This window comes from Peromyscus maniculatus, chromosome 1 (genome assembly GCF_049852395.1).
Source record: "Peromyscus maniculatus bairdii isolate BWxNUB_F1_BW_parent chromosome 1, HU_Pman_BW_mat_3.1, whole genome shotgun sequence".
Lineage (NCBI taxonomy): Eukaryota > Metazoa > Chordata > Mammalia > Rodentia > Cricetidae > Peromyscus > Peromyscus maniculatus.
The window spans coordinates 162,415,634-162,435,885 of NC_134852.1; the positions used below are offsets into that span (position 1 = coordinate 162,415,634).

The 20,252-nt window shown below is 55.6% G+C and overlaps 2 protein-coding genes across 11 annotated transcripts in view; both read right to left on the bottom strand.

Annotated features, from left to right (window-relative positions):
* The window catches only part of Myrf (myelin regulatory factor), a 31,969-nt gene extending 24,689 nt beyond the window's left edge, over positions 1–7,280 (bottom strand). For all 10 annotated transcript variants that reach the window (XM_076559482.1, XM_042260750.2, XM_076559464.1 and 7 more), the window contains exon 1: positions 7,096–7,280. In XM_076559482.1, coding sequence (XP_076415597.1) covers positions 7,096–7,141 — 46 coding nt within the window. In that variant the 5' untranslated portion in view covers positions 7,142–7,280. The remainder of the gene's footprint in view (positions 1–7,095) is intronic.
* Positions 7,281–11,675: 4,395 nt separating this feature from the next.
* Dagla (diacylglycerol lipase alpha) overlaps positions 11,676–20,252 on the bottom strand; it is a 58,380-nt gene continuing 49,803 nt past the window's right edge. Inside the window, exons 16-20 of the mRNA XM_006993875.4 lie at positions 20,171–20,243; positions 18,807–19,006; positions 17,784–17,913; positions 17,099–17,286; positions 11,676–15,004 (exon numbers count right to left, since the gene is read on the bottom strand). Of these exons, the coding sequence (XP_006993937.1) occupies positions 14,047–15,004; positions 17,099–17,286; positions 17,784–17,913; positions 18,807–19,006; positions 20,171–20,243 (1,549 nt within the window). The 3' untranslated portion in view covers positions 11,676–14,046. The remainder of the gene's footprint in view (positions 15,005–17,098; positions 17,287–17,783; positions 17,914–18,806; positions 19,007–20,170; positions 20,244–20,252) is intronic.

The following is a 20,252-nucleotide window of genomic DNA, read 5'->3' on the forward strand; positions in this document are numbered from 1 at the left end:
AGGCACAGTGGGTCGTCACAGTCCTTGGACCTGGACTTTCTGTCTTCATTAATACCCAGCACTGCTTGCCGGCTCGGATCAAGCTTCCAGTTGAGACTGGAGCCTTCTCGATCAGATGCCCGCATCTCGGACACTTGGTTGCAAAAGCAGCTCATCGCACTGATGCATCCGATTTTCAGTCAGTTCTGGCCCAGCAGCCACACCTGACAGCAGTGCAGTTCTAGTCCTAGCAAATCCTTAAGCCTAAATCACAGCTGTTGGTGTTCCCCACACCTCCCCACCAGAGAGAAGGGGCGCCATAGCCTGCCTGCGGCGACGTTTGAACCTCAGCACCAAATAACCGGGTGTGATGGAACATGCCTGTAAATCGAACCCTCAGAAGTAGAGGCAAGAGAATCGTAAGCTTAGGGTCATGCCCAGGTACACACTAAGTTCAAGCCTGAGCTACATGAGACCCTATATCAAAGAAGGAGGGCTGGCTGGATGAACTTGTCAATTGACTTCGTCCCTTAGAACGTCAAGTGCACGTGGCAGGGGGCATATGTTTGTTTCGTCTCTGAAGCGAGGCACTGTGAGGGCTTGAAGAAGCCTTCCTGAACAAAGGAAGGGGCCCACGGAGAACATGCAGGTGTGTGCTGCAGATCTCCTCTTGGAGTTGTACCCCTAGGGCATGCTGGTGTGTTAACACAAATCAACAGGAGTATTTGATGGAGAGCCAAGTTCTCCATGCGGCAAGATCCTCCCACGGTATGTGTGGCAGGTCCACCCTGGTTCTTGTGAAAAAGGTTCAAAGGTACTGGGTGGGGCTCTCTTTGCCCCTGGAGTTAGAGCCTTGTGCCCCCAAAGTGAAGTGCAAGTCTCTGGGAACAGCGTGGGTTTCCCCAGAACTGACTACAGATTGGCTGGCTTCAGGAGCATCCTGGTGCTGAGTTCAGATTGTGTTATTCTGAGCATAAGGTGATGGCTGTGTGGGAACTAGGGGATGATGTAGCTGCAGCCCAGGGGTAGCTGAGATTCTGAATCTCCTGGAAGAGCCGAGTCCCTGAAGGCAGGCCGGGGCTGGGGCGGGGGCACTTCTCTTTCTGGTACAGAATTGGGAGGGAACTCAGGCAACTGTGGCTTGGACCTAAGGATTCGGTGGGATGGTTTGTGCTCTGTGCATGCCAGATAAGCTTTCTATCAGCTGAGCTACATCCCCCAGACTTTTCAGTGTAGTTTCGTGGGTGCCAGGCGGTAATGAGAAAGCCTGTGAGGCCCAAGCCTGTTGGCCCAAGTTTACATTTCCACATACCTCCAAGGCATGCCTCAAGTGCAGCATGCACACAAAGAAGCCTGGCCTACAGCAGGCCCCACTACCACGCTCCCAAGACGGTTTCAAATTCCTGGGCCAGGGTCCCCCAGCACAAGCTTCTTCCGTTTTCTTTGCTCCTATTCTCTCCCCACAGTCCAAAGTCAGTCAGACCCTTCCTCCATCTGCAGCTGGAGGCAGAGAGGACTGAGCAAAGTCCCCCAGAACCATCCTCATTCGGAGGGCAGGACACCGGGGACAAGGACAGGTCAAACATCCTATAAGCCAGCAGGGGCTCTGGAGCCAAGTGTGCCCCACCCAGGCGCTTTCCTCTTCTGCCCCCCTCACTTTTCTCACTCCCCCTGGGTACTCTCTGGGTCTCCCTGCTCACTCTCTGTAGCCTTGACCATGTGAGTGAGGGCCGTGTGGTCCAGGAAGGCTGAATGGACATCATCTATCATGGCGACCAGCAGGTCAGGCCTCTCAGTATGCAGTGAGATCCCCTTCCCTAGCTACCCTAGGAGAGCTCCAACTGTGGTCCAGAATCCCATTCCAGTTTCTGCGGCTGCCCTGTGTGAGCATGGCACCTCACCTTCAGCTCCTTCCTCTTGGAAAAGGGGTCTTACAAGCTACCCCTCCCTGCCCGCTGTGTTGAAGTCTGCATGAAGAACATCTTCAGAGCACTCTTGCCCAAACACACCACAGGCAAAGATCAAGTTCCTCTCTGTTCCACAGAACAGGTTCCTCATCTCCGAGACTGAGGAAGAGACACACTCGGTCCTGTCACACCAGACAAAGCAAAGCCAGGCCAATCACAGTACAGTTGCCTGCACACAGAATGCACTCAGCAGATTACGACCACCCTCCTCTTGGAGTAAGGTTCTCAGAGAGGGTGAAGGTCTCTCTCAAAGCACATAGCACCAGCTGTAAAACCTGAACCCAAGTCTAAGGCATCAACCTACTGCATGAGTGGGTCAACCAACCTGCGGATGGGCACACGCCATCTATCCCAGGCCGCGCAAAGGGGCTGTGGGAGCCCATGGGATGTTAGTTAAATAGGGCTGCTATACAGTCGCCAGGGCACTATCCCCAGCCCTTCCCAGGTACTATCTTACACAACCCCACACAAGCTCTGGGAGGTGACCACTCACTAGTCCAGCTGTGCTGCCTTCAGAGCCCAGCCAGCTGCAGTGACAAACCCAAGAGGAGGGTCATATGGATAACGGGGCTAGCTGCAGCCCCCGCTGCCCACTAGTGAGTACACTGTCCCCATCCCTGATCAATGGGCCACCCACACCCAGTGGGAATGGCTGGCAACCTTGAGCTGGGAGAGGAGCCATGCCAACTGAGGGAAACTGAGGTGCAGAGGAGTGCCTGAGGCCTAGGCTGTGAGGAGGAGGAGGAAGGGAAGGCAGGCTGCCTACTCAGGGCGGGGCCACCCCAGTTAATAATCCAGTTAATGATTTCTGCTTTGTCCTTATCAGGGAGGGCAAAGTCCAAAGGCAACAGCCAATCAGCAGCCTAGCTTGGTGGTTACCCAGCAGCCTCTGCTGCCAGGGCCCCCGGAGATGTAACCCTTTGGCAGCGGTCTGGGTAGGTCTCCCAGGGACATGCCATCCTACCCAGAGTGGTCTGTCCCCAAACAGCCTTCTTGGCTCTGCCTAAGACCTCAAGGGGCACTCTGCTCAGCACCTCCAGACTGAGGAAAGGCCTAGGACCAAGGGGCTGGTAACCAACTCTCCTGACCCCTGATATGACCCCAGCCACTCCCAGAGAGTGGCTTTCCATGACACATCCCCACCCAAGGCTCCTGTTACATATAGAGGATCGATTGATCATGGTCTTTATTGGCAGGGAGCACTTCCTGCCTGCCCTGTGTTGTGTGTCTCTGTGATAGGTGTGGGGACATAGGGATGAGTCAGACCCCCTCTATTATTTCTCCCCTCCTACCTGGCTCAGGGCCTGAAGGGTGGGCCCAGACATCAGCTCACTACAGACTGGGGCTGGGATGTAAGTCTTGAGTGGGGCTGGGGTGGGCTCCAGGTGGGCCCAGGAGGCCTCTTGTCTCTTCCCCAGGAAATAGAATCGGAGGGATTAAGGAAAGCTGGCATCTGGTGTCTCCCTGCCCACCTGCTTCTGGGTGTATCACCAATGACAGATGACACAGGCCATAGAGCCACCCCCATCTCACAGCCCAGCTAGCAGATGATGGGTGGTGTCGTCCCTCCTGAGTTACCAGGTAGCCTCCACCTGAGACTCCTGCTCTCTGGAGAGGATGCCAGGATGTTGTCCCACCTGGTTGCCCTTTCCACAGGTCCTTGCTGGCCGAGGAAAAAGCTGGGGACTAAAGTCAGCCTAGACTACCCAGCTAACCTTGTCTCTCAGAACCTCAGTTTTGGCCCATGGGAAATGGGTTCGTTCTGGCTCTCCCTCCGTCCCTCTGCCCACCCAGCACTCTGCCGTCTACTTTGTTCATCCCATCAGAGGCCATGAGTGTGTGTTTGTTGGATGTCTAAAAATGATCCCATTAGAAACTCCTACTCTGGTGCAACTGACTTACCCTAGCGAGAAAACAAGCCAGAGAGGAGAGCATCAGTTCAGGCTCACCTTGGGGTTCGGAAAAGGTGAGACTCAGGCCTCCTCCTCCAGCCCTGGAGGCTCCAAAGGCCAGCACCGGCCCCCAAACTTTCAGTGGCCTGTTCAAAATCTGCTGGAGACCCAATTCCCTTCAGTATCCAAACCACCCTGCCCTACCATAAAACTGATCTGGGGGCACTAGCCTGGCAACTTGAGTCCCTCTAACATCAGCACCGGCACTGCCTCCTCCCAGAACCTTCTCTTCATACCAAAGTGTCCCTCCTTCCCAGGATTGGGACGGAAGGTTCATACGAGCTGAGGTGACCATGGAGTCCTCTGCCACTGACTCCTATGTTCCAGGGGAGGAAAAAGATCCCAGAGATGTCAAAGGCTCTGCCGAGGGTCACACAGCTCTTAGTGACCCGGTATGAATCAGCCCTTAGAGGTCTTGGTCAAGTCCTTTGAACATGGTCCTACTCCATCCCTGACCTGGCTCTGAGATGTCAGGGCCCCCACCAATCAGGTGAAGAGAAATGCCTCATCCCCTATACCCAGTTACCTGCTGGGAGCCAATGCATCCTGCCCGGAGGGTCCACTCTCTACAGGCCTTGTGCCCTCCACTCTGAACTGCTGCTGGTGCCTATCTCCAGGGGATTAACTGGGCAGTCACGGGGACCCAGCTGTACCAGCCTCGAGGGGGACGCTCTGTCCCAGCCTCCCACCAAAGGCCCAAAGCGCCTTAGCCCCCAGCCTTACTACCTGCCCAGAGCAGGGCGGGATATGGCCCTATGTGCTGAGCTAGTGGGAGCCATGGCAGGAGAAGGGACTCTTCGAGACTGCCCCTTCAGCGAGGGCTGTCTGTCTCCCAGCCCAGAACCCAAACCATGGAGATCTCTGCCCACTATCCAGAGGGAATGACTGAGGCCATGTGGGAATCTGGATGAGGACTCAAGGGTCCCCCATTTGAGTGTGAGAGCACACACACACTGTCACCAGGAGCTAAAAATGACACACCAGCATCCATAAAACAAGGCTTTACACTTCCCGGATGGGTCTCACTCACTGTGAGCACACCACAGCTCTGTGCTTGCTCCCTCAGGCCCCTTCACCTCACAATGAGAACCTCCATCTCACCGCCCAGTGCATTCCCTGCCAAAGCCTTCCCCTCTCAGACAGCCGTAGAGGACTTGAACCAGGTGCCCACCCACCCTGCCCCTATTCCCAGGCTCTGGGAGACTTCTGAAGCCTAGCCCTCCTGAGCAGGCCCCACACCCCGCCTGCTCCCCACAGACATTCTTGAGTCTCCTCTTATCTCTCTGGAGGGAGCAGCACAACCTCCCTGCCAGGCGGCCGCATGGCTAAGCTGTGGCGTCAGCCTCCCACCCCCCTCCCCAGGCCAGGAGGGAAAGTTTGGCTCAGAAGTGAGGAGCCCAGGCCAATTAGTCCCGCCCCTGTGCCCAGAGCCCAGGTGGGGGTAGGAGCGGGGGGGGGGGGGGAAGCTTAGGGATACCTTCAGGTCATTAGAGCACCAAACAACACAGGACACCCCAATCAGTACCTGCGCCCCAACAAGGACCACTGACTTCTCCCCTCTCCCAAGGTCTTTACTCCTCGTAAGGTCCCCGAGAACTCCTAACCTATGCACAACGTCGGGAAGAGAGCTCCTGGGGTTGAGGGGTGATGGCTAGCACCCTCAAATGGCCCAGCTGCCTCAGTGACTGATCGCTGAATCTAGTCCAAGCCTAAAGTGTTGGGACCTTTTAGGACTTGTTCTGCATGGGTGTTCAGAATCGTGAAGTGAAGATGGCTGAGACTTGGGCTCCTCAGTAAGTAGGAGTGGGCAAAAAAAAAAAAAAAATCCATTCTGTGCTTCTCCAAGTCACAGACAGGGAAACAGAGACAGAGAAAGGTCTCTTGCCCTGGGGGAATCTCTCGAGAACTAGGCACTGGGCTTTAAACTTGGGTCTTGATTTCCATCTCACAACTCACAGTTCCGGCCCGGTACTTCCAGAGCAGCAGGTTCTGCTCATGGAAGGTTCTTCCCGTACTTCGGAGCAGGATGTTAGCTTAGAGGCTAGCAAGAGGGTAGGGCAGACTAGGCTCCCAGCATAGTGGGGACAGATACAAAGGGGGCTCACGAGCCTGGCCCCACACTCCGGCAGCGAGGGTCTGAGAAACCCAGCAGGCTGGGAGATGTCAGCCTGCACCTCCCCTCCCCCTCCCACACCAGTCCCTTCCCTCCTGAACCCAGCTCTCAGGGGGGAGGGGCAGTCCTGGAAGAGGGTCAGTTGCTGCTCAGGAAAAGCCCAGGCAGTATTTAGACTAGAAACAGACTCGAAAATGCAGGGGTGAGGAAAAAATATAGTGGGGTGTGCATCGATTCTCCTGGAGAAGGGCCTTTTCGGGTCAAGGTGAGGGGGGCCAGGTCACTCCTGGTGCGGGGGAAACGTAACTCCTGTGTCAGGTGTGAGGGACCCAGCCCCGAGGAGCCTCATGGGGCTGGTGGGGTGCCATTTACGGCACCGTGAAGGTCTCTAAGAGCAGAGGTAGCTGGTGGCAGAGATGCCAGCTTCAAGGGGGTTCCATCTCTAGGAAAGCATACTAAAGGGAGGGCCTTGCCCCAGGCAGGGAAGCAATAGCTGCTTAAAGGAGATTTCAGTCTTAGGGGAAGAAGCAGCATTGCCCAAGACAGGTGACAGTCTCAAAGGGCATCACAGTCTCCAGGAGTGTCTCAACCTCCAGGAAGCAGTCAGGAGGTCCCAGCTTCTAGGAGGTAGGCTAGGCTCTGGGGTCCCAGTCTTAAGGGCTATGGGAAGTCCAGAATAGAGTGGGAGCCTGGCATGGATGGAGTAGCAGGGAAGCGGATACAAGATCCCCAGGCTGGAGAAGTGTGCTGAGGATTGAAGTGTCACCATTTAGGGAGACTGCAGGACCCGAAAGGCTACAAGGAGGGCTTAGCACAGAAGGTAACCCATCCGCAATGAAGCTGAGTGTGGAAGGTGGACGGGAAGCCCAAGTCCAACGGGCATGGGCAGACACCTCCTGGAGACTACCAGTCTCGAAGTCATTCACTTCGCTCTTGCCGGTCTGGAGTAGAGTCCCTGGCCAAAGCAGGCTTTCTGGGGGTCCTTGCATGGTGGTAACCCCATGGGAGTCCTGTCCTCAGGGAGATCGGCTGGCATATCCCACCGTAAGAGGCTGGTCGCCCAGCCATCCCCGCAGTCTCTCACCTTCGAAGAAGCGCTGCAGCGCTTCGGTCTCGTCCACCACCTCCATGGCCCGCCTGCCCGGCGCGTGCGCTCCGGCCGCAGCCCCGCTACAGCCTGGCCCGGGGGCGCGGCATCGCCGGCGCGGCCCGCGCGACAGTCCCGGCTGGGCTCCCGCTGCTGTCCCACCAGGCTCGCCTCACGCTCGCTACCCGCAGCCCTAACCCGGACTCCGCCTGCCCCGCGCCCCGCCCGCCGCCCGCAGCGCCCTCTGGCGGTAGGCTCGAGCCGCAATCTCAGGTAGCAGGATGCCACTCGCCTGCAGGGGGCGCTCGACGCGTAACCCTGGCCTTGAAGTCGTTGGGACTTGATGCAGGGCATCAGCCGCTTTTCACTCTCTCCTTGGATGGATAAGGAGATTGCGAATCTAAGATTTTTCAGAAACAGATTTCAGATACGGCTCCTATTCTTTTTGGTACCCACCTTATCCCAGTGAGAGCACCGTGCATGCACCAAAGAAATGTTTGTAATGTTCTAGGCTAGCACAGAGCACTCTACAGGTGTGTTACCTCAGTTAATCCGGGCAGGTCTTTACCAACCACCCCCCCGAGACGAGTCTCACTATGTACCTCTGGGTGTTATGGAACTCACTATCTGCCTTCTGCCTCTCGAATGTTGGGATTAAAGGCGTTCACCACTATACGCGGCTGGAAGGAACTATTATAACTTTCATTTACAGATGAGGACACTGAGGCTTAATGAGACTCCCATCTAAGGAAGTGCTTCTATACAGAACGTTCTGGATCGATGGAAATACTCTAGGTGCTGTCATTAGCCACAGTGGCAGCTGGACGCCTGAAATGTGGCACCGGTGATTGAGCACCTGACTTTTCGGTTTGATTTTATTTTAATTTGAGCTTAATTAGTCATGTGGGATTGTGGTGGTATTGGACAGTGCAGGTGGATGATTTCAAGGCTAGTAGGGTTCGGAGTTTAATGAGAATCACATCTGGTCCCCCACTGCCCTATCTGATGAATAGAGACCTGAAGGTTTAATCTGAAATCGTGCAGGGATGAGGCCACTCCCTGTCTCCTGTTCATACTCTCACCTCCATCTTGCTCCACTACACAGCGTCTCTCTGGCATGATTCTTCTTCAGCTCTCCCAAATCATTTTCATAGAGCAGAAACCAGGCCATACCATGCCTTTGATAAAAGCCAGTGGTCCCCCTCGCCCTCCAGTATCTAAACCTCTAACCCTGTATTCTCAGGCCTTGCATTCTCTCTCTACTTGAAACAACGACCTCAGCTTCAACTGCTTCCTCCTTTACTCACTAAACTGTTGCTACCAAGACCTCCTGCCATCACCCAAACATGCCAGGCCCACATCTGCCTCAGGGCCACTGCACGTGTTAGTTCACCAGGATGCTTATTCCCAGCAGGCCTCAGAGCACACATCAGCATTCTCTCCAAAGCCGCTCACTCCCCCTCAGCCTTCCTGTGAATGTCACTTCTCACTTTGTTCCCATTCTCCTTCTCATGGGAAGCCTTTGAGGTCCTGCTATAGCTTCAGCATCAAAAAAATAAAACAAAACAAACAAACAAAACCCACCCACTACCTGGCACCGAGTAGGTGCTCAGGAAGTATGCGCTGAGTAAGTGAACAAAGGAATCCCTGAACCTCAGGACCCTAGGTGTAGAGGCAGAGAATTCTGGAATCCCAGACCCAGCAAATCATCCCACCACAGAGTGATTCAGTGCATAACCTCAGAGGAGCCTTAGGCACAGCAAGTCAGAACCAGAAAGACCCACCCCACTATACCGCTGTTTGGGAAAGATGAAATTGAGGGGTAACCGCAGCATGGGGGTACACACCTGTAATCAAAGTACTGGGAAGGCTGAGGCAGGAGGATTGCAAGTGTAAAGCCAGTGGGGGCTACAAAGTGAGACCCTGTAAACACACACACACACACACACACACACACACACACACACACACACACACACACAGACACACACACACACACACACAGACACACACACACAGACACAGACACACACACACACAGACACACACACACACACACACACACACAGACACACACACACACACACACATATACCAATAACATCCCAGAAGGGTGGAAGAACTTGCTGTCTAATCAAGATACTAACCTACCAGCCTAGTACTCTTGAGGCGGGAAACTAGCCCAGCTTTGCAGGTAGTGAGACCCCGTGAGCCCTTCTAGTGCCCCTCCTGCCTCCCCCTTTCTCTGTGGCCAGCATGGGGGAAGGGCAGCCAGAGCCTGAGCTCCAGATGTGGCCCAGTCAGCAGGCTTGTGGTGGCCCTCCGAGGAGGGCGTGGGGGAGGGGGTGCCCAGGCCGGCGGGTGCTTCACAATGAGGTTTTGTCCCTCCGGGGGCGGTTCTCAGAGCTGCCTCTCTTAGGTATATAGAGTGGGATTTTGCTGGAGGCCCAGCTGTGGGCACTGACCACAGCTCCCTCTTTCCAGCCGTGGCCTGGACCGAGGGGGGAGGGGGCCACACTGAGCGGCCCATTCTTTTCCAGCTCATGCACCCCGAGGTTTGTCTCCTCTGCAGACTCCCCTAAGACAATTGTTATTCTGCACTCCAGCCCCTCCTCCAACCAGGGTCAGGCCTGCCTGTAGACAAAATGAACACCCGGCCATGCCATGCAACTTTGAAAGATGAATTTATTTCCTGGGTTGCCTGGGACCGCTACAGAAATGACATCACTTTGAGACTCCAACTACCCAAAGATCTTTCCTACGTACTCCACACATAAATTCCACGCCTAAATGTCTGTTGTCTCAGGGTGGGCTGCTGACTTCAGTGTTGATCTTGTCAGGTCATCAAGGGCTGAGGATGGGGAGACCCACCACATTATCTAGACCATAAACTCTCTCAAATCCAGGGTAGACCAGGCAGGATGTAGGCCCCTTTGAATCTCCTGGGAGCTGGCCTTGCTAACTCCCTATTCCACCAGGGCCACAGAGCAAAAGAGCAGCCACATCCCAGGGCCTCTCACGGCTGGGCTGGCGTGGAGGAGGAGGCTTAGATACCATGATGAAGTTGGGGTCCAAACACAGGTGGGCCTACCCCACAGCAGGGTGGTGCTGGAGCTGGTAAAAGAGCTCAGGGGGACTTTTGAGCCAGACTTTGTTATCCCTGGAGATGGTTGCCATCTGCTGGGTGACCCTGAGCAAGCCACAGTACCTCTCTGGGCATTTGCTCTGCTTCTGCTCCATTGGGGCCAGGATTGTTTGCAGATTAGTGAAAGGGGAAACCGCTATGAAGTAAGGGTCCCAGGCTAGGACAAACCTCTGGATTTGGTCCTACGTCTGTCTGTACCTCATGTATGACCCAGAGCAGGCTGTTTGCTCTGCTGTTCAGAGGTGGTCAGGGGGAGACAGCTTTCAAGGCCAAGAGCTCTAGCTCCTCATCAGGTGGGGTCATACTGGACTTGGGGGCAGTCTGAGTGAGAAGGAGGTGGAGTCAAGGCTTGGCTGGGCCAGCATGTCTATACCAGCCTCTGTAGGCCACAGTGAGACCAGCTGGAGAGACAGCGCCCCCTGCTGTGCAGAAGTTTCAGGGCCCGAGGCTGGTAGGATGCTCAGCACTGCCTGGGCTCTCCTGCCATTCCCCAGCCTCAGTACTCTGGATCCAAGCTAGGCTGGGTCCCTGTGGCTGCCCGGGTGTTTTACACTCCCACAGAGAAGGCCTCAACAAAGCTTCTCGTGGCTTTAACACTTCAGTGCTACTGCTCTGGTATTCTCCTTCCTGCTCACAGCATGGGGTGCGAGGCAGAGGGATGGGTGGGCATGATGGAACCAGCCTGGTATTCCAATCGCTGGTTTACATCTGGGGCCGTTTACCCACTCTTCAGTCTCAGTGCTCTCTGGAAGGGAAAAGGGGGCACCATGCTTCAAGGGTACTATGTGAGAGACACAAACCTTTCCCCTAATATATCTTACATAGGCAGGACTCAACAAGTAGTTGCTCTTATGCACTTGGGACTCAAGGAGACTTCTGCCTGCTTGATGTAACTCAGTGATGTCCTGGGCCTGGGCACTGACATGCAGGAAGCCAGTGAAAAATTCAGGCCCTTCCTTAACCCAGCAAACCATATCTGTATTTTATTTTTAAATTTGTATTATGTTTCTGTATTTATTTGTGGGGAGGTGTCCATGTATCCCAGTGCATGCATGTGGAGATCAAAGGACACCTACCATAGGATTCCTGGGAATCAAACTCAGGCAGTCCAGCTCAGTGACAAATGCCTTAACCTACCTACTAAGCCATCTTGCTGGCTTAGCACTTACATTTTAACAAAACCATGGGAACTGCATCAACTTTGAGTCACACAGTTCTAACCCACTGGGCTGTTCTTAGACAGTTCTCCATGCCTTCTGTCTTTAGTGGCACAAAAGCCTTGATCCCGAGTATCCTCACGTTTTCCCCCTTATACTTTCAGGCTCGTCTAGGGAATGGGCTCAGAGGTCCTCATTCCCTGCTGTGATCTTGGCAGCATGTCCCCACACTGCCTCCATTCCCACCTGATGAAAAAAACCACAGGAGGCAGAGGTGTGCTTCTACATCCAGTTTATACACAGCTCTATACAATATACAGAAAACTTTATATACAGATATATTTATAGAATAAGCTATATTAATTTGTCTCTCCTTTTTACAGCAATATTAGTGTGGATCTTTCATACATTAGGTACAAAAAGTCACGGGAGAATGGCACATGGAGTGCAGAGGGTTTACGGAGGCCTGGCTGCTCGCTACTATTTGCATATGGAAGTCCCCCACTCCCTGGGAGGACAGGCCAGCGCATGGCTGGGAGAGCTTGTGCTGTGGGTCTGGGGGACAATGTGGGGGTCAATCTGAGCTGGGATGAAGGGGGTGGCTCAGACCCCCCCAGATGTGGCATGGAGTGACAGGAACGTGCAGCAGGCCCACCCTTCTGGGGGTCAGGCAGGGAGAGGACAGGGAAGGGGTGGGCTGGCCCTGGGTGTCTAGGGCTGAGTCCAAGTCTGCCCCAGCCCCAAGCCTGTAACACAGTATGGCTGCAGCCTTGGGGGTGGGGGGTATGTCCCTGATGGCTCAGTCCTGGGCATAGGGGCACACCCTAGAGGAGCCCCTCATACCTACCCTGGCAGAGGAAGAGTTAGAAGGCCAGATCCATACCGCTCCTTGCTGCTGGCTGGGGTGCTCGTTGTATTGTTTCTCTGATTTAAGATTTCTGTCTAACATTCGAATTCTAAGAACCACTGATTTTTATCTTACTTCTGTGCTAGGCTGAGGCACTGCCTTGGCAGGGGGCAGGGGGGCCAAGAGTCTGGTGAGGTGGGGAGTCACAGAGGAAGGGGAAGCCCAGCTCCTGGGTCTCTGTCCTCATCTGTTAGGGTGGATAGCTATCTGAGCCACCCAAGCTCTGGGGGTTAGAGTTAGGGCTCAGGCCCAGGTACCAGGGATCATGAGGTGGTCAGGGGAGTCTGGGTATCCCCGAGAGGCTGTGAGTGGATCTTGAGTGGTAGGGACCATGCTTCCAAGGAGACCAGGGCGCAAGTGGGCAGTTGCTTGCCTGCACAGGCCAGTAACTGGCTTGTCCCAAGGCTTCACTTCACAGGCTGTGTTCTAGGCAGGTTAGGGGCATCAGGAGGCAGGCAAAGTGGGGAAGGCGAGCGGCCCTCTGCAGCCCCTTCCTCAGGAGTGGCGCACATTCATGCGCATGCACACACACACCTGACACTAGCATGCACAACCGCCCCACCCCAGCTTGGGGGAAAGGCTAGGTTCCTACCTCCCGGACTGCTTCTCCAGACCATACATAGGAAAACCTATGAAGGCCTCAGGCTAACTTGGGACAGCCCGAGTCCCTGGCCCCTCCCCTCGGCAGTGGGTAGAGGTTTCCAGCCAGGACTCACAATACCCTACTCTTGGCCCCTCTTCTTATGGGCAGGACACAGCAGGAGGTGAAGCCCAGACCCGGAAAGGAGCTAAGTAGCCAGGAGAGCGAGTGGGCAGAGGCATGTTTGGTTTCAGACCCCAGGGCCCAGAACTGCCTAGGCATGGTGGGGTAAAATAAAGGGGTCAGGCAGGTTACCCAGGAGACGGGGCTTTGGATGCCTTCTTTCTTCCCAGGGCCCTGACTCTGCAGCCAGGGTGATGTCACAGGAGTGTCCACCACCCTTTGAATGGCCAGAGTCCTGGGGGCAGAAGGTGAGCCAGGAAGCCAGGGAGTGGCAGGTAGGCAGGTAGGCCCAGGGGCCAGGGCCCATGAAGATAAGGGGCACCAGGCAGAGAAGGGATAGCCCTGACCCTACTCTCCTCCAGACCCCTCTGGTCCTCAGGTCCCACTCACAGGGGACAACCGAACACATGATTGGGGGTGGGGGCTTACAAGCCCAGGATGCAACCTGAGCCAAGCCCAGCAGATTCTGTAAACATATACATCACTGCGGGCCACCTTGGTGGGGATCACCCCAGGGGGCTGGCCAGCAGGCACCAGATCTGGGGGATAAGTGGCCAGGGCAGGTGCCAACTTGAACAACATATGAGAGTACGTGGAAAGGGGGCTGCTTTCTGCCTCGGCTCTGGGAGGGTAGCTGGAGGGCAGTGACAGGAAGCTAGCTTGCCTAGCGCCATTCCCAGAACAGAGATACCAGGCCGCCCACACAAAGGCGTCAGGCTGAGGGTTGAGGACTGACCATCCAGCCTGAAGTCTCCCTGTACCAAACCCACCCTTGTTCTTCCCCGACATCTTGGTTCTGAGGGTCCTAGGCTGAGGTAGGGATGCAGGACCCTCTGCTCAGCAGCAGGGCTCCAGGGCCTGAGGCTACTCGGCCTCTGGGAGCCTCTCCTCAAAGCTATTGGGCCCCAAGTGGCCATTAGGTACCCACAGGGCCTTGAGTTCTGGTTGGGGAGGAGGTGGCAGCCACTGCCAGGTGCTAGCGTGCTGAGATGACCAAGTCATCTTGCTTGGTCGGGCTGGCCCCGTGGCCTGTGGGGGTGGAAGTCCGGATCTTGTCTGTGGCCAGACACTCCTGGCTGCTGAGGCCTGTGGGTGTCAGGTCCATGAGCTCCCCTGAGGAGCTGAGTGGGAAGGAGGGAGAGAGGGAGATGCCAGAGGAGGGGTCAGCAGATCCCGCAAAGAGCCTTGGGGGCTTGGGTACCAGATTGGGCTCGAATTGGGCCCGAAGCAAGATTTCCTGTTGGCTGGGGGACTTGGGGCCTTCCGCGTAGTCACTAGTGGGGCTCTCGGGCACCACCATGCAGTAGAGGTCCTGGAAGGAGCTGCTCTTGCTGTCCAGGTTGAAGAGGCTGTCAATGAACTCTGCAAATTCCAGCACCTGAGGGCTGGGGGAGTCCCCCAGGCGCCCATTGTGCAGGGCCAGCTCTCCCCGGGGGGCCACTCCACCACCCTCGCCACCTGCTGCCTCCTCTTCCTCATTGGTTGCACTCGGTGGCCGCTCGGGCGTGACACCCCCGCTGCCCAGAGCTGCCTCCAGGGGCTGGGTGTCCTGCGAGTGCTTGGACAGGCTGTCGGCTGCCAGAAGCTCTGTGCGTGAGCTGAGGGATGGGTTCTCCTCTGGAATGGCCGGGTCGATGTAGAAGAGATGGCCCTCGTCACGCTCCAGTACTGCGTGGAGGCTGGGCGAGCCCCGGATGCTGCGGAAGCCCGAGGAGCGGCGTGAGTCGAAGCTGTACAGTGACTCGGTGTCTGAGAGGCTCTCCATGGTGGCCAGTGGTGCCCGCCGGGACTGCAGCTCTGCCGCCAGCCGCTCCTGGGTGGACAGCAGTAACAGCTCTACAGGGTCTTGGCGGGCTGCTGATGCCGCAGCCACTGGCGACAGCAGCCGCCCCTCGGAGAAGCCCTCCAGGCTCATCTCAGACTGAGACTTGCTCCTGCAGAGGAAGAGCATAAGGATGAGACTCAGAAGGACAGAGGAGGCTGACCCAGGCTGGAAAGAAGCGGGGGACAAGGACAGAATTTATCCAGTTCTTGTTGAATGGTTTGGGGCAGAGAATCCTGACTTTTGAAAAGCAACTCATAGTGTCTGGAGAGATAGCTCAGTGCTGTAAAAAGCACTGGCTGGGGCTGGAGAGATGGCTCAGAGGTTAAGAGCACTGGCTGTTTTTCCAGAGGTCCTGAGTTGAATTCCCATCTCCCACATAGTGGCTCACAACCATCTGTAACTCCATTTCCAGGAGATCCAACACCCTCTTCTCACCTCCAAGGGCACCAGGCATGCACATGGTATGGTACACAGGCATTCCTGCAGGCAAAACATCCATACACATAAAAAAATGAAATAAAATAAAGCCAACCCATAGGGCTTGAGATATCCAGAGTACTTCCTGCCCAGTCATGGGGACATGGGTTCAGATCCTACCACCCATATCAGGCGGCTCACAGCCACTAGTAACTCTAGCTCCAGGGGACTCAATGCCCTCTTCTGGCCTCCATGTGCACCCACATGTATGTGTACAGATGCTCACATAGTCACATACACACAGATAAAAAATTTTTTAAAAAAAGGCGGTGGTGGTGCACACCTTTAATCACAGCACTCGGGAGGCAGAGGCAGGCGGATCTCTGTGAGTTTGAGGCCAGCTTGGTCTACAGAGTGAGTTCCAGGAAAGGCTCCAAAGCTACACAGAGAAACCCTGTCTTGAAAAACCAAAAAAAAAAAAAAAAATAATAAAATAAAAAATAAATAAATAAATAAAAAATAAAAAATAAAAAAATCTAAAATAAAATGAAATAAACCCAACTCGTAAGAAGTTAAGACAGAAAACAAAAGGCTGACGCTAGGTGGACAGGAATGGGGTCCCCAAAAGGCCTAAGATCCCACCGAGAGCATTACGATTCCTGGGGGAGTCTGGGCCCTGTGCGTCCATACCCATTATGGTACTAATCCATCATGGCGTCAAGGGATTGGCTGCTCTGGCTCACTCCTGAGGCCACAGTGAGTGGGAGACACAGAGGGGAGGACAGAGAGACAGGGCAGGAAAGAGAGCAGGGAGGAAGGGAAGAGGGATTCTGCCCCCCCCCCAACTCTCAGATCAGCACTTTCCAGTGTCTCTTCTATCCCTTCCTCATCCTGGGGTTCCCCCACGTCTCCCATGATCCTGCCCTCAGCTGGAAGGAGCAGCAAACTCTGCGGCCACCTTGCTGTTGGGAAGGAAGGAGGAGCTGGGAAATGGGTGGTGGCCTCATGTACAGCGGCCAAGGACAGGCTCTTCATGGAGACATACAGCCACCACAGGAAACACACAAGGAAGGGTGTCTTGAGGGGTCCCTACCAAAGGCCAGGAAGCAGTGACATCCTACTTCTCAGCAGCCAGATTTATAAGGAAGGATGCAGGGCCTGGGAGTCAGGACAACCTTCCCCTGGAAGAGGCACTGCTCTAGAATCTCCCATGACGTGTGTGCACATCTGTGAACGCGTGTGTATGCCTTGGTACCTGTGTGCGGCTGGACCACATGTACCTGTGTGCCGTGGGTATGGCACAATACAGCCATGTGTTTGCATGTCTACCTCTCCAAGTGTGCCCACAGCCATGTGTGTCCCACCTGCCTTGGTGTGTATCCTGTGTAGAGTATTCTGTGTACTTATGAGGAAAGCTTGTCATATGCCCCAGTATGTATACACAGCTGTGTAAGTACATGGGTGTATATCTGTTTAGATCTAAGTGGGAACGGGCAAATTCGTGTTTAGGTCTAGTGTATGTGGGTCTGTATATGCCTTGGAAGCCCCCCTGCTCCCTGGAGACCACCCCGTCCCCCACCTGAGACACTGATGGCAAGGTGAGAGACAGCCACAGCAGAGCGAACAGGATCCTGGGCAGACTCTAACTCCCACATCGAGCATATGGACACAGCTTGGGGGACATGCATGGGCCCAAAGGCGCACAGGATGCATGGATGTACACATGCGCAATTAGGCAGACTCTGAACCCACACTCCCTGGGGTGGAGTGGGGATGTGAGACTCACCTGACGCTGCTGTTGCGATGGTCTGGGGCAGGCAGCTCCAGGGCCAGGCCAGTGGGCAGAGGGGGCCCCGTGGGCAGTGGCTGCTGCTGGAAGATGAGCTCGGGAGTGAGGTCTACCTCAGTGGGGCTCACCATGACCTTGGCAGCAGAAAGCAGTGCTGTCTTTCCCTTGTTGTAATTCTCCAGCACCTGGGGACAGGAGGGGGTGGCGCTGGTGGTAGGCGGGTGGCCAGCCCAGGCTTGTGCCTCCCCAGAGCAAAGAGCCTGATAACTCAGTGGGTCCCCTTTCGTTGTGGAAGGCCTGGGATTTGCCATGGGATGCTTGTCTCTGGAACAGCCAAGGTGGAGTACTCTTCTCTTTCTAGTCCTTCCGTGGTCCATGAAGGCAGATGCTGTCCCCACTCGGCTACATATCTGGTAATGGCCTTCAGGGCCTCTCAGTTCAGTCTGTCTCAGGGATAAGGCCCTAGGAATCTTCTAAATTCCCTCTTCCCTACCATGGGGCAACTCGGTGTGTGGAAAGAGCCAGGAGTGTGGAGCAGAAAGACTGGAGGTCTTTCTGACTACCAGGGCCCGGCTGGGGACTGTGCTTGGGCTGTGGGGCATCCGGGTCTCAGGACCCTGTCTTTCAGAAGGGGATACAGGGACTCAACCTCTAGGGCACCCATGGGCTCTGCTGCACTCACCTTGTTGAGCCCCTCCATGACCACGTACGGCAGGTGCTCATGGAGCATGGCTGGTGAGATGATCACCTCGTTAAAGGCTTTGTTGTCACCCCAGATGGCGAAGTATGTGGGCTCCTCCTGCTCACAGCAGCTGAGAGGGACACAGGTAGGGAAGAAAGGGGTCTGGGGCTCTGTTCTGTGCACTTGCTTAGGGATCCAGGCTGCATTTGGATGCCCCTGTCTACCCTAGGCGGCAGGTCAGTGTTCCCAGGCCTGGCTACTTCGCCTGTAGTCTATGAAAGGCTGATCTGGAGCCTCAGTCACAGTCCCTACAAGGCCTCTCGTCTGCTTTTGGTCTAGGCTACATCTGCTACCCCTGGGCAGGGCTCAGCTCCCCAGCTTTTTGTTGAAGGCGGGGGCAGCCTGTGTTAGGAAAGAGGGCCCAGGACCCAAGGCTCTGAGAGTATGGAGAAAGAGAGTCTACCTACTAGCACACTGTTCTTGTGTTTGCCTTGGCCACATTCTTGCCCACATTAATGCAGGGACACTGAGGTACGAGCTGGCCAGAGCCTGGTGGCTGCTATAGGTCATCTATTCCTAAATGCACCAAGACTAGGAAGAGCTGGGAGACACCAGTGAAGGGCTGGTAGTGGGTTGGTGCCAGTCAGAGGCAGGACAGGCCTCAGTTTATCCCAGCTGGACAGCCACCTTTGGGTCGGGTCCCTGACACCTGCTTCTGGATCTGATGAATGCCTGGGCCTGGGTGTGGCCCTGTGAGGTGTAGACACAGCTTCCAAGGACTAGGCTCCTTCAGAGAGACAGAATCATAAAGGAAGCCCTGTTGGAGATGGCTGCAAGCTGGATCTTTGTTTCCCTTTCCACGGTGAGCAGCTGGGGGAACCTCTCTATAGGAGTTCTGGACTGTGACCTCTATCTCTACCCCAGTTGTGAGTGGCTAACTGACCAGAGGCTGGCCCAGCCCTCAGCAGCCCCTGCCCTGGATTCACGCCTACAGGAGTGGCCCAGAGCTCCATCAGCACCTACCAGCATTGTTCTGCAGGATGGTTATGGACCACGTGGATGATGCGGCCGGGTGGGTAGAGTGGGGTGCTAGCCGAAAGGGCGATGGTCAGATCACTGGGGTGGGTCCAGAGCCGTGTGCTAGCCAAGGTGGTCACCTCCACCTGATCCTCAGGCAGCTCTGACTTGGGGATACACTTCGTGGCCCCCACGATGATCCGCCACTGTAGAGGGCCAGAAAGAGGGGGATAGAGCTGAGTAGCTCTGGCTGGGTGGGTAGGATCAGGGGTGCTTGCAAGGAGAGGCTCAGCAGATGAGAGGAGAGGGCTGGTGATGGGGGCAGCGGCCAGAGCATCAGAGGTCTGTGCCCACCTGAAGAGGCAGTGGCTGAGGTGTATGGTGGCCGAGTGGCCAATAAGATGCCAAGGACAGATGACACAGAATTGTTGCATTTCAGGACTGGCAAGGGCTTGGAAGACTAGCCAAGCCCTCCTCTAGTGGGTAAGAGACACACCTGGTAAGAGGAGGGATCTGCTGTGGGTCCCTGTGCAAGGCAGAGGTGGGACAGGCCTCAGTTTGACCCAGCGGGACCTGCCAGGTCAGGTCCCAGATCTGATGAGTGCCTGGGCCTGGCTCTGTGAGGAGCAGATACTGCTTCCAAGGAGGAGGCGTCTTCAGGGAGACAGTCTCCTAAAGCTATGCTGACCCACTGCCTGACACCCGACCCAGGGTCCTGACTGCCAGAGAGGCATGGGCAGCAAAGGCTAGGAAGGCTGCAGACAGGCAGCGGAAAGAGGGTGAGCGGCGGCGGGTGAGCGACTGCGGGTGAGCGGCGGCAGGTGAGCGGCTGTCTCACAGAGCACCCTCTGGGGAAAAAGGGCTTCTTCCTATTTTTGGCTTACCCCAGGATGTCTGGCCACAACACCTTGCCCCACCCCACCTGCCTGGCAGTGAAGGTCTTTTTGCATAGAAAGGGCCTCCAGGATCTCCCTCGGCCTGGTGTGTATTAATAAGCTGGATAGTGGGAGACGCTGGGCACAAACCCCCAACATAGAGCCTGGGCAACCTCAGCAGGCCTTTCTCTGCCCGCTCAAAGCACCCTTCAGGGATTGCCTTTCTCATGGCAGGCAGCTCTGTGCAGAAGCACCTTAGTTCCAGCCCTGACACCATGACAGCTTACTATGTGAGCAAAGTTCCTTCCACACTGGACCTCAGTCTCCTCACAATGGCAAGGATTGGATGGGCTGAGCGGGGACACTGAGGGTCTGATAGCCTGAAGTGTCCATAGCACAGCTGTGGCCTCTTGCGCTCTGTCCCTGGGTCAGTGGGGGGACAACTAGAGGGACAGCCAGGACTTCGCAGTGGCCAGGGAGCTGGTGGGGACTCACTTTGGGCTTGGTGCTTCGCTGCAGGACATCCAGGAGCTGCCGGCGGAAACCTTCCAGCTGGGAGAGTCCAATTCTGTGGAAG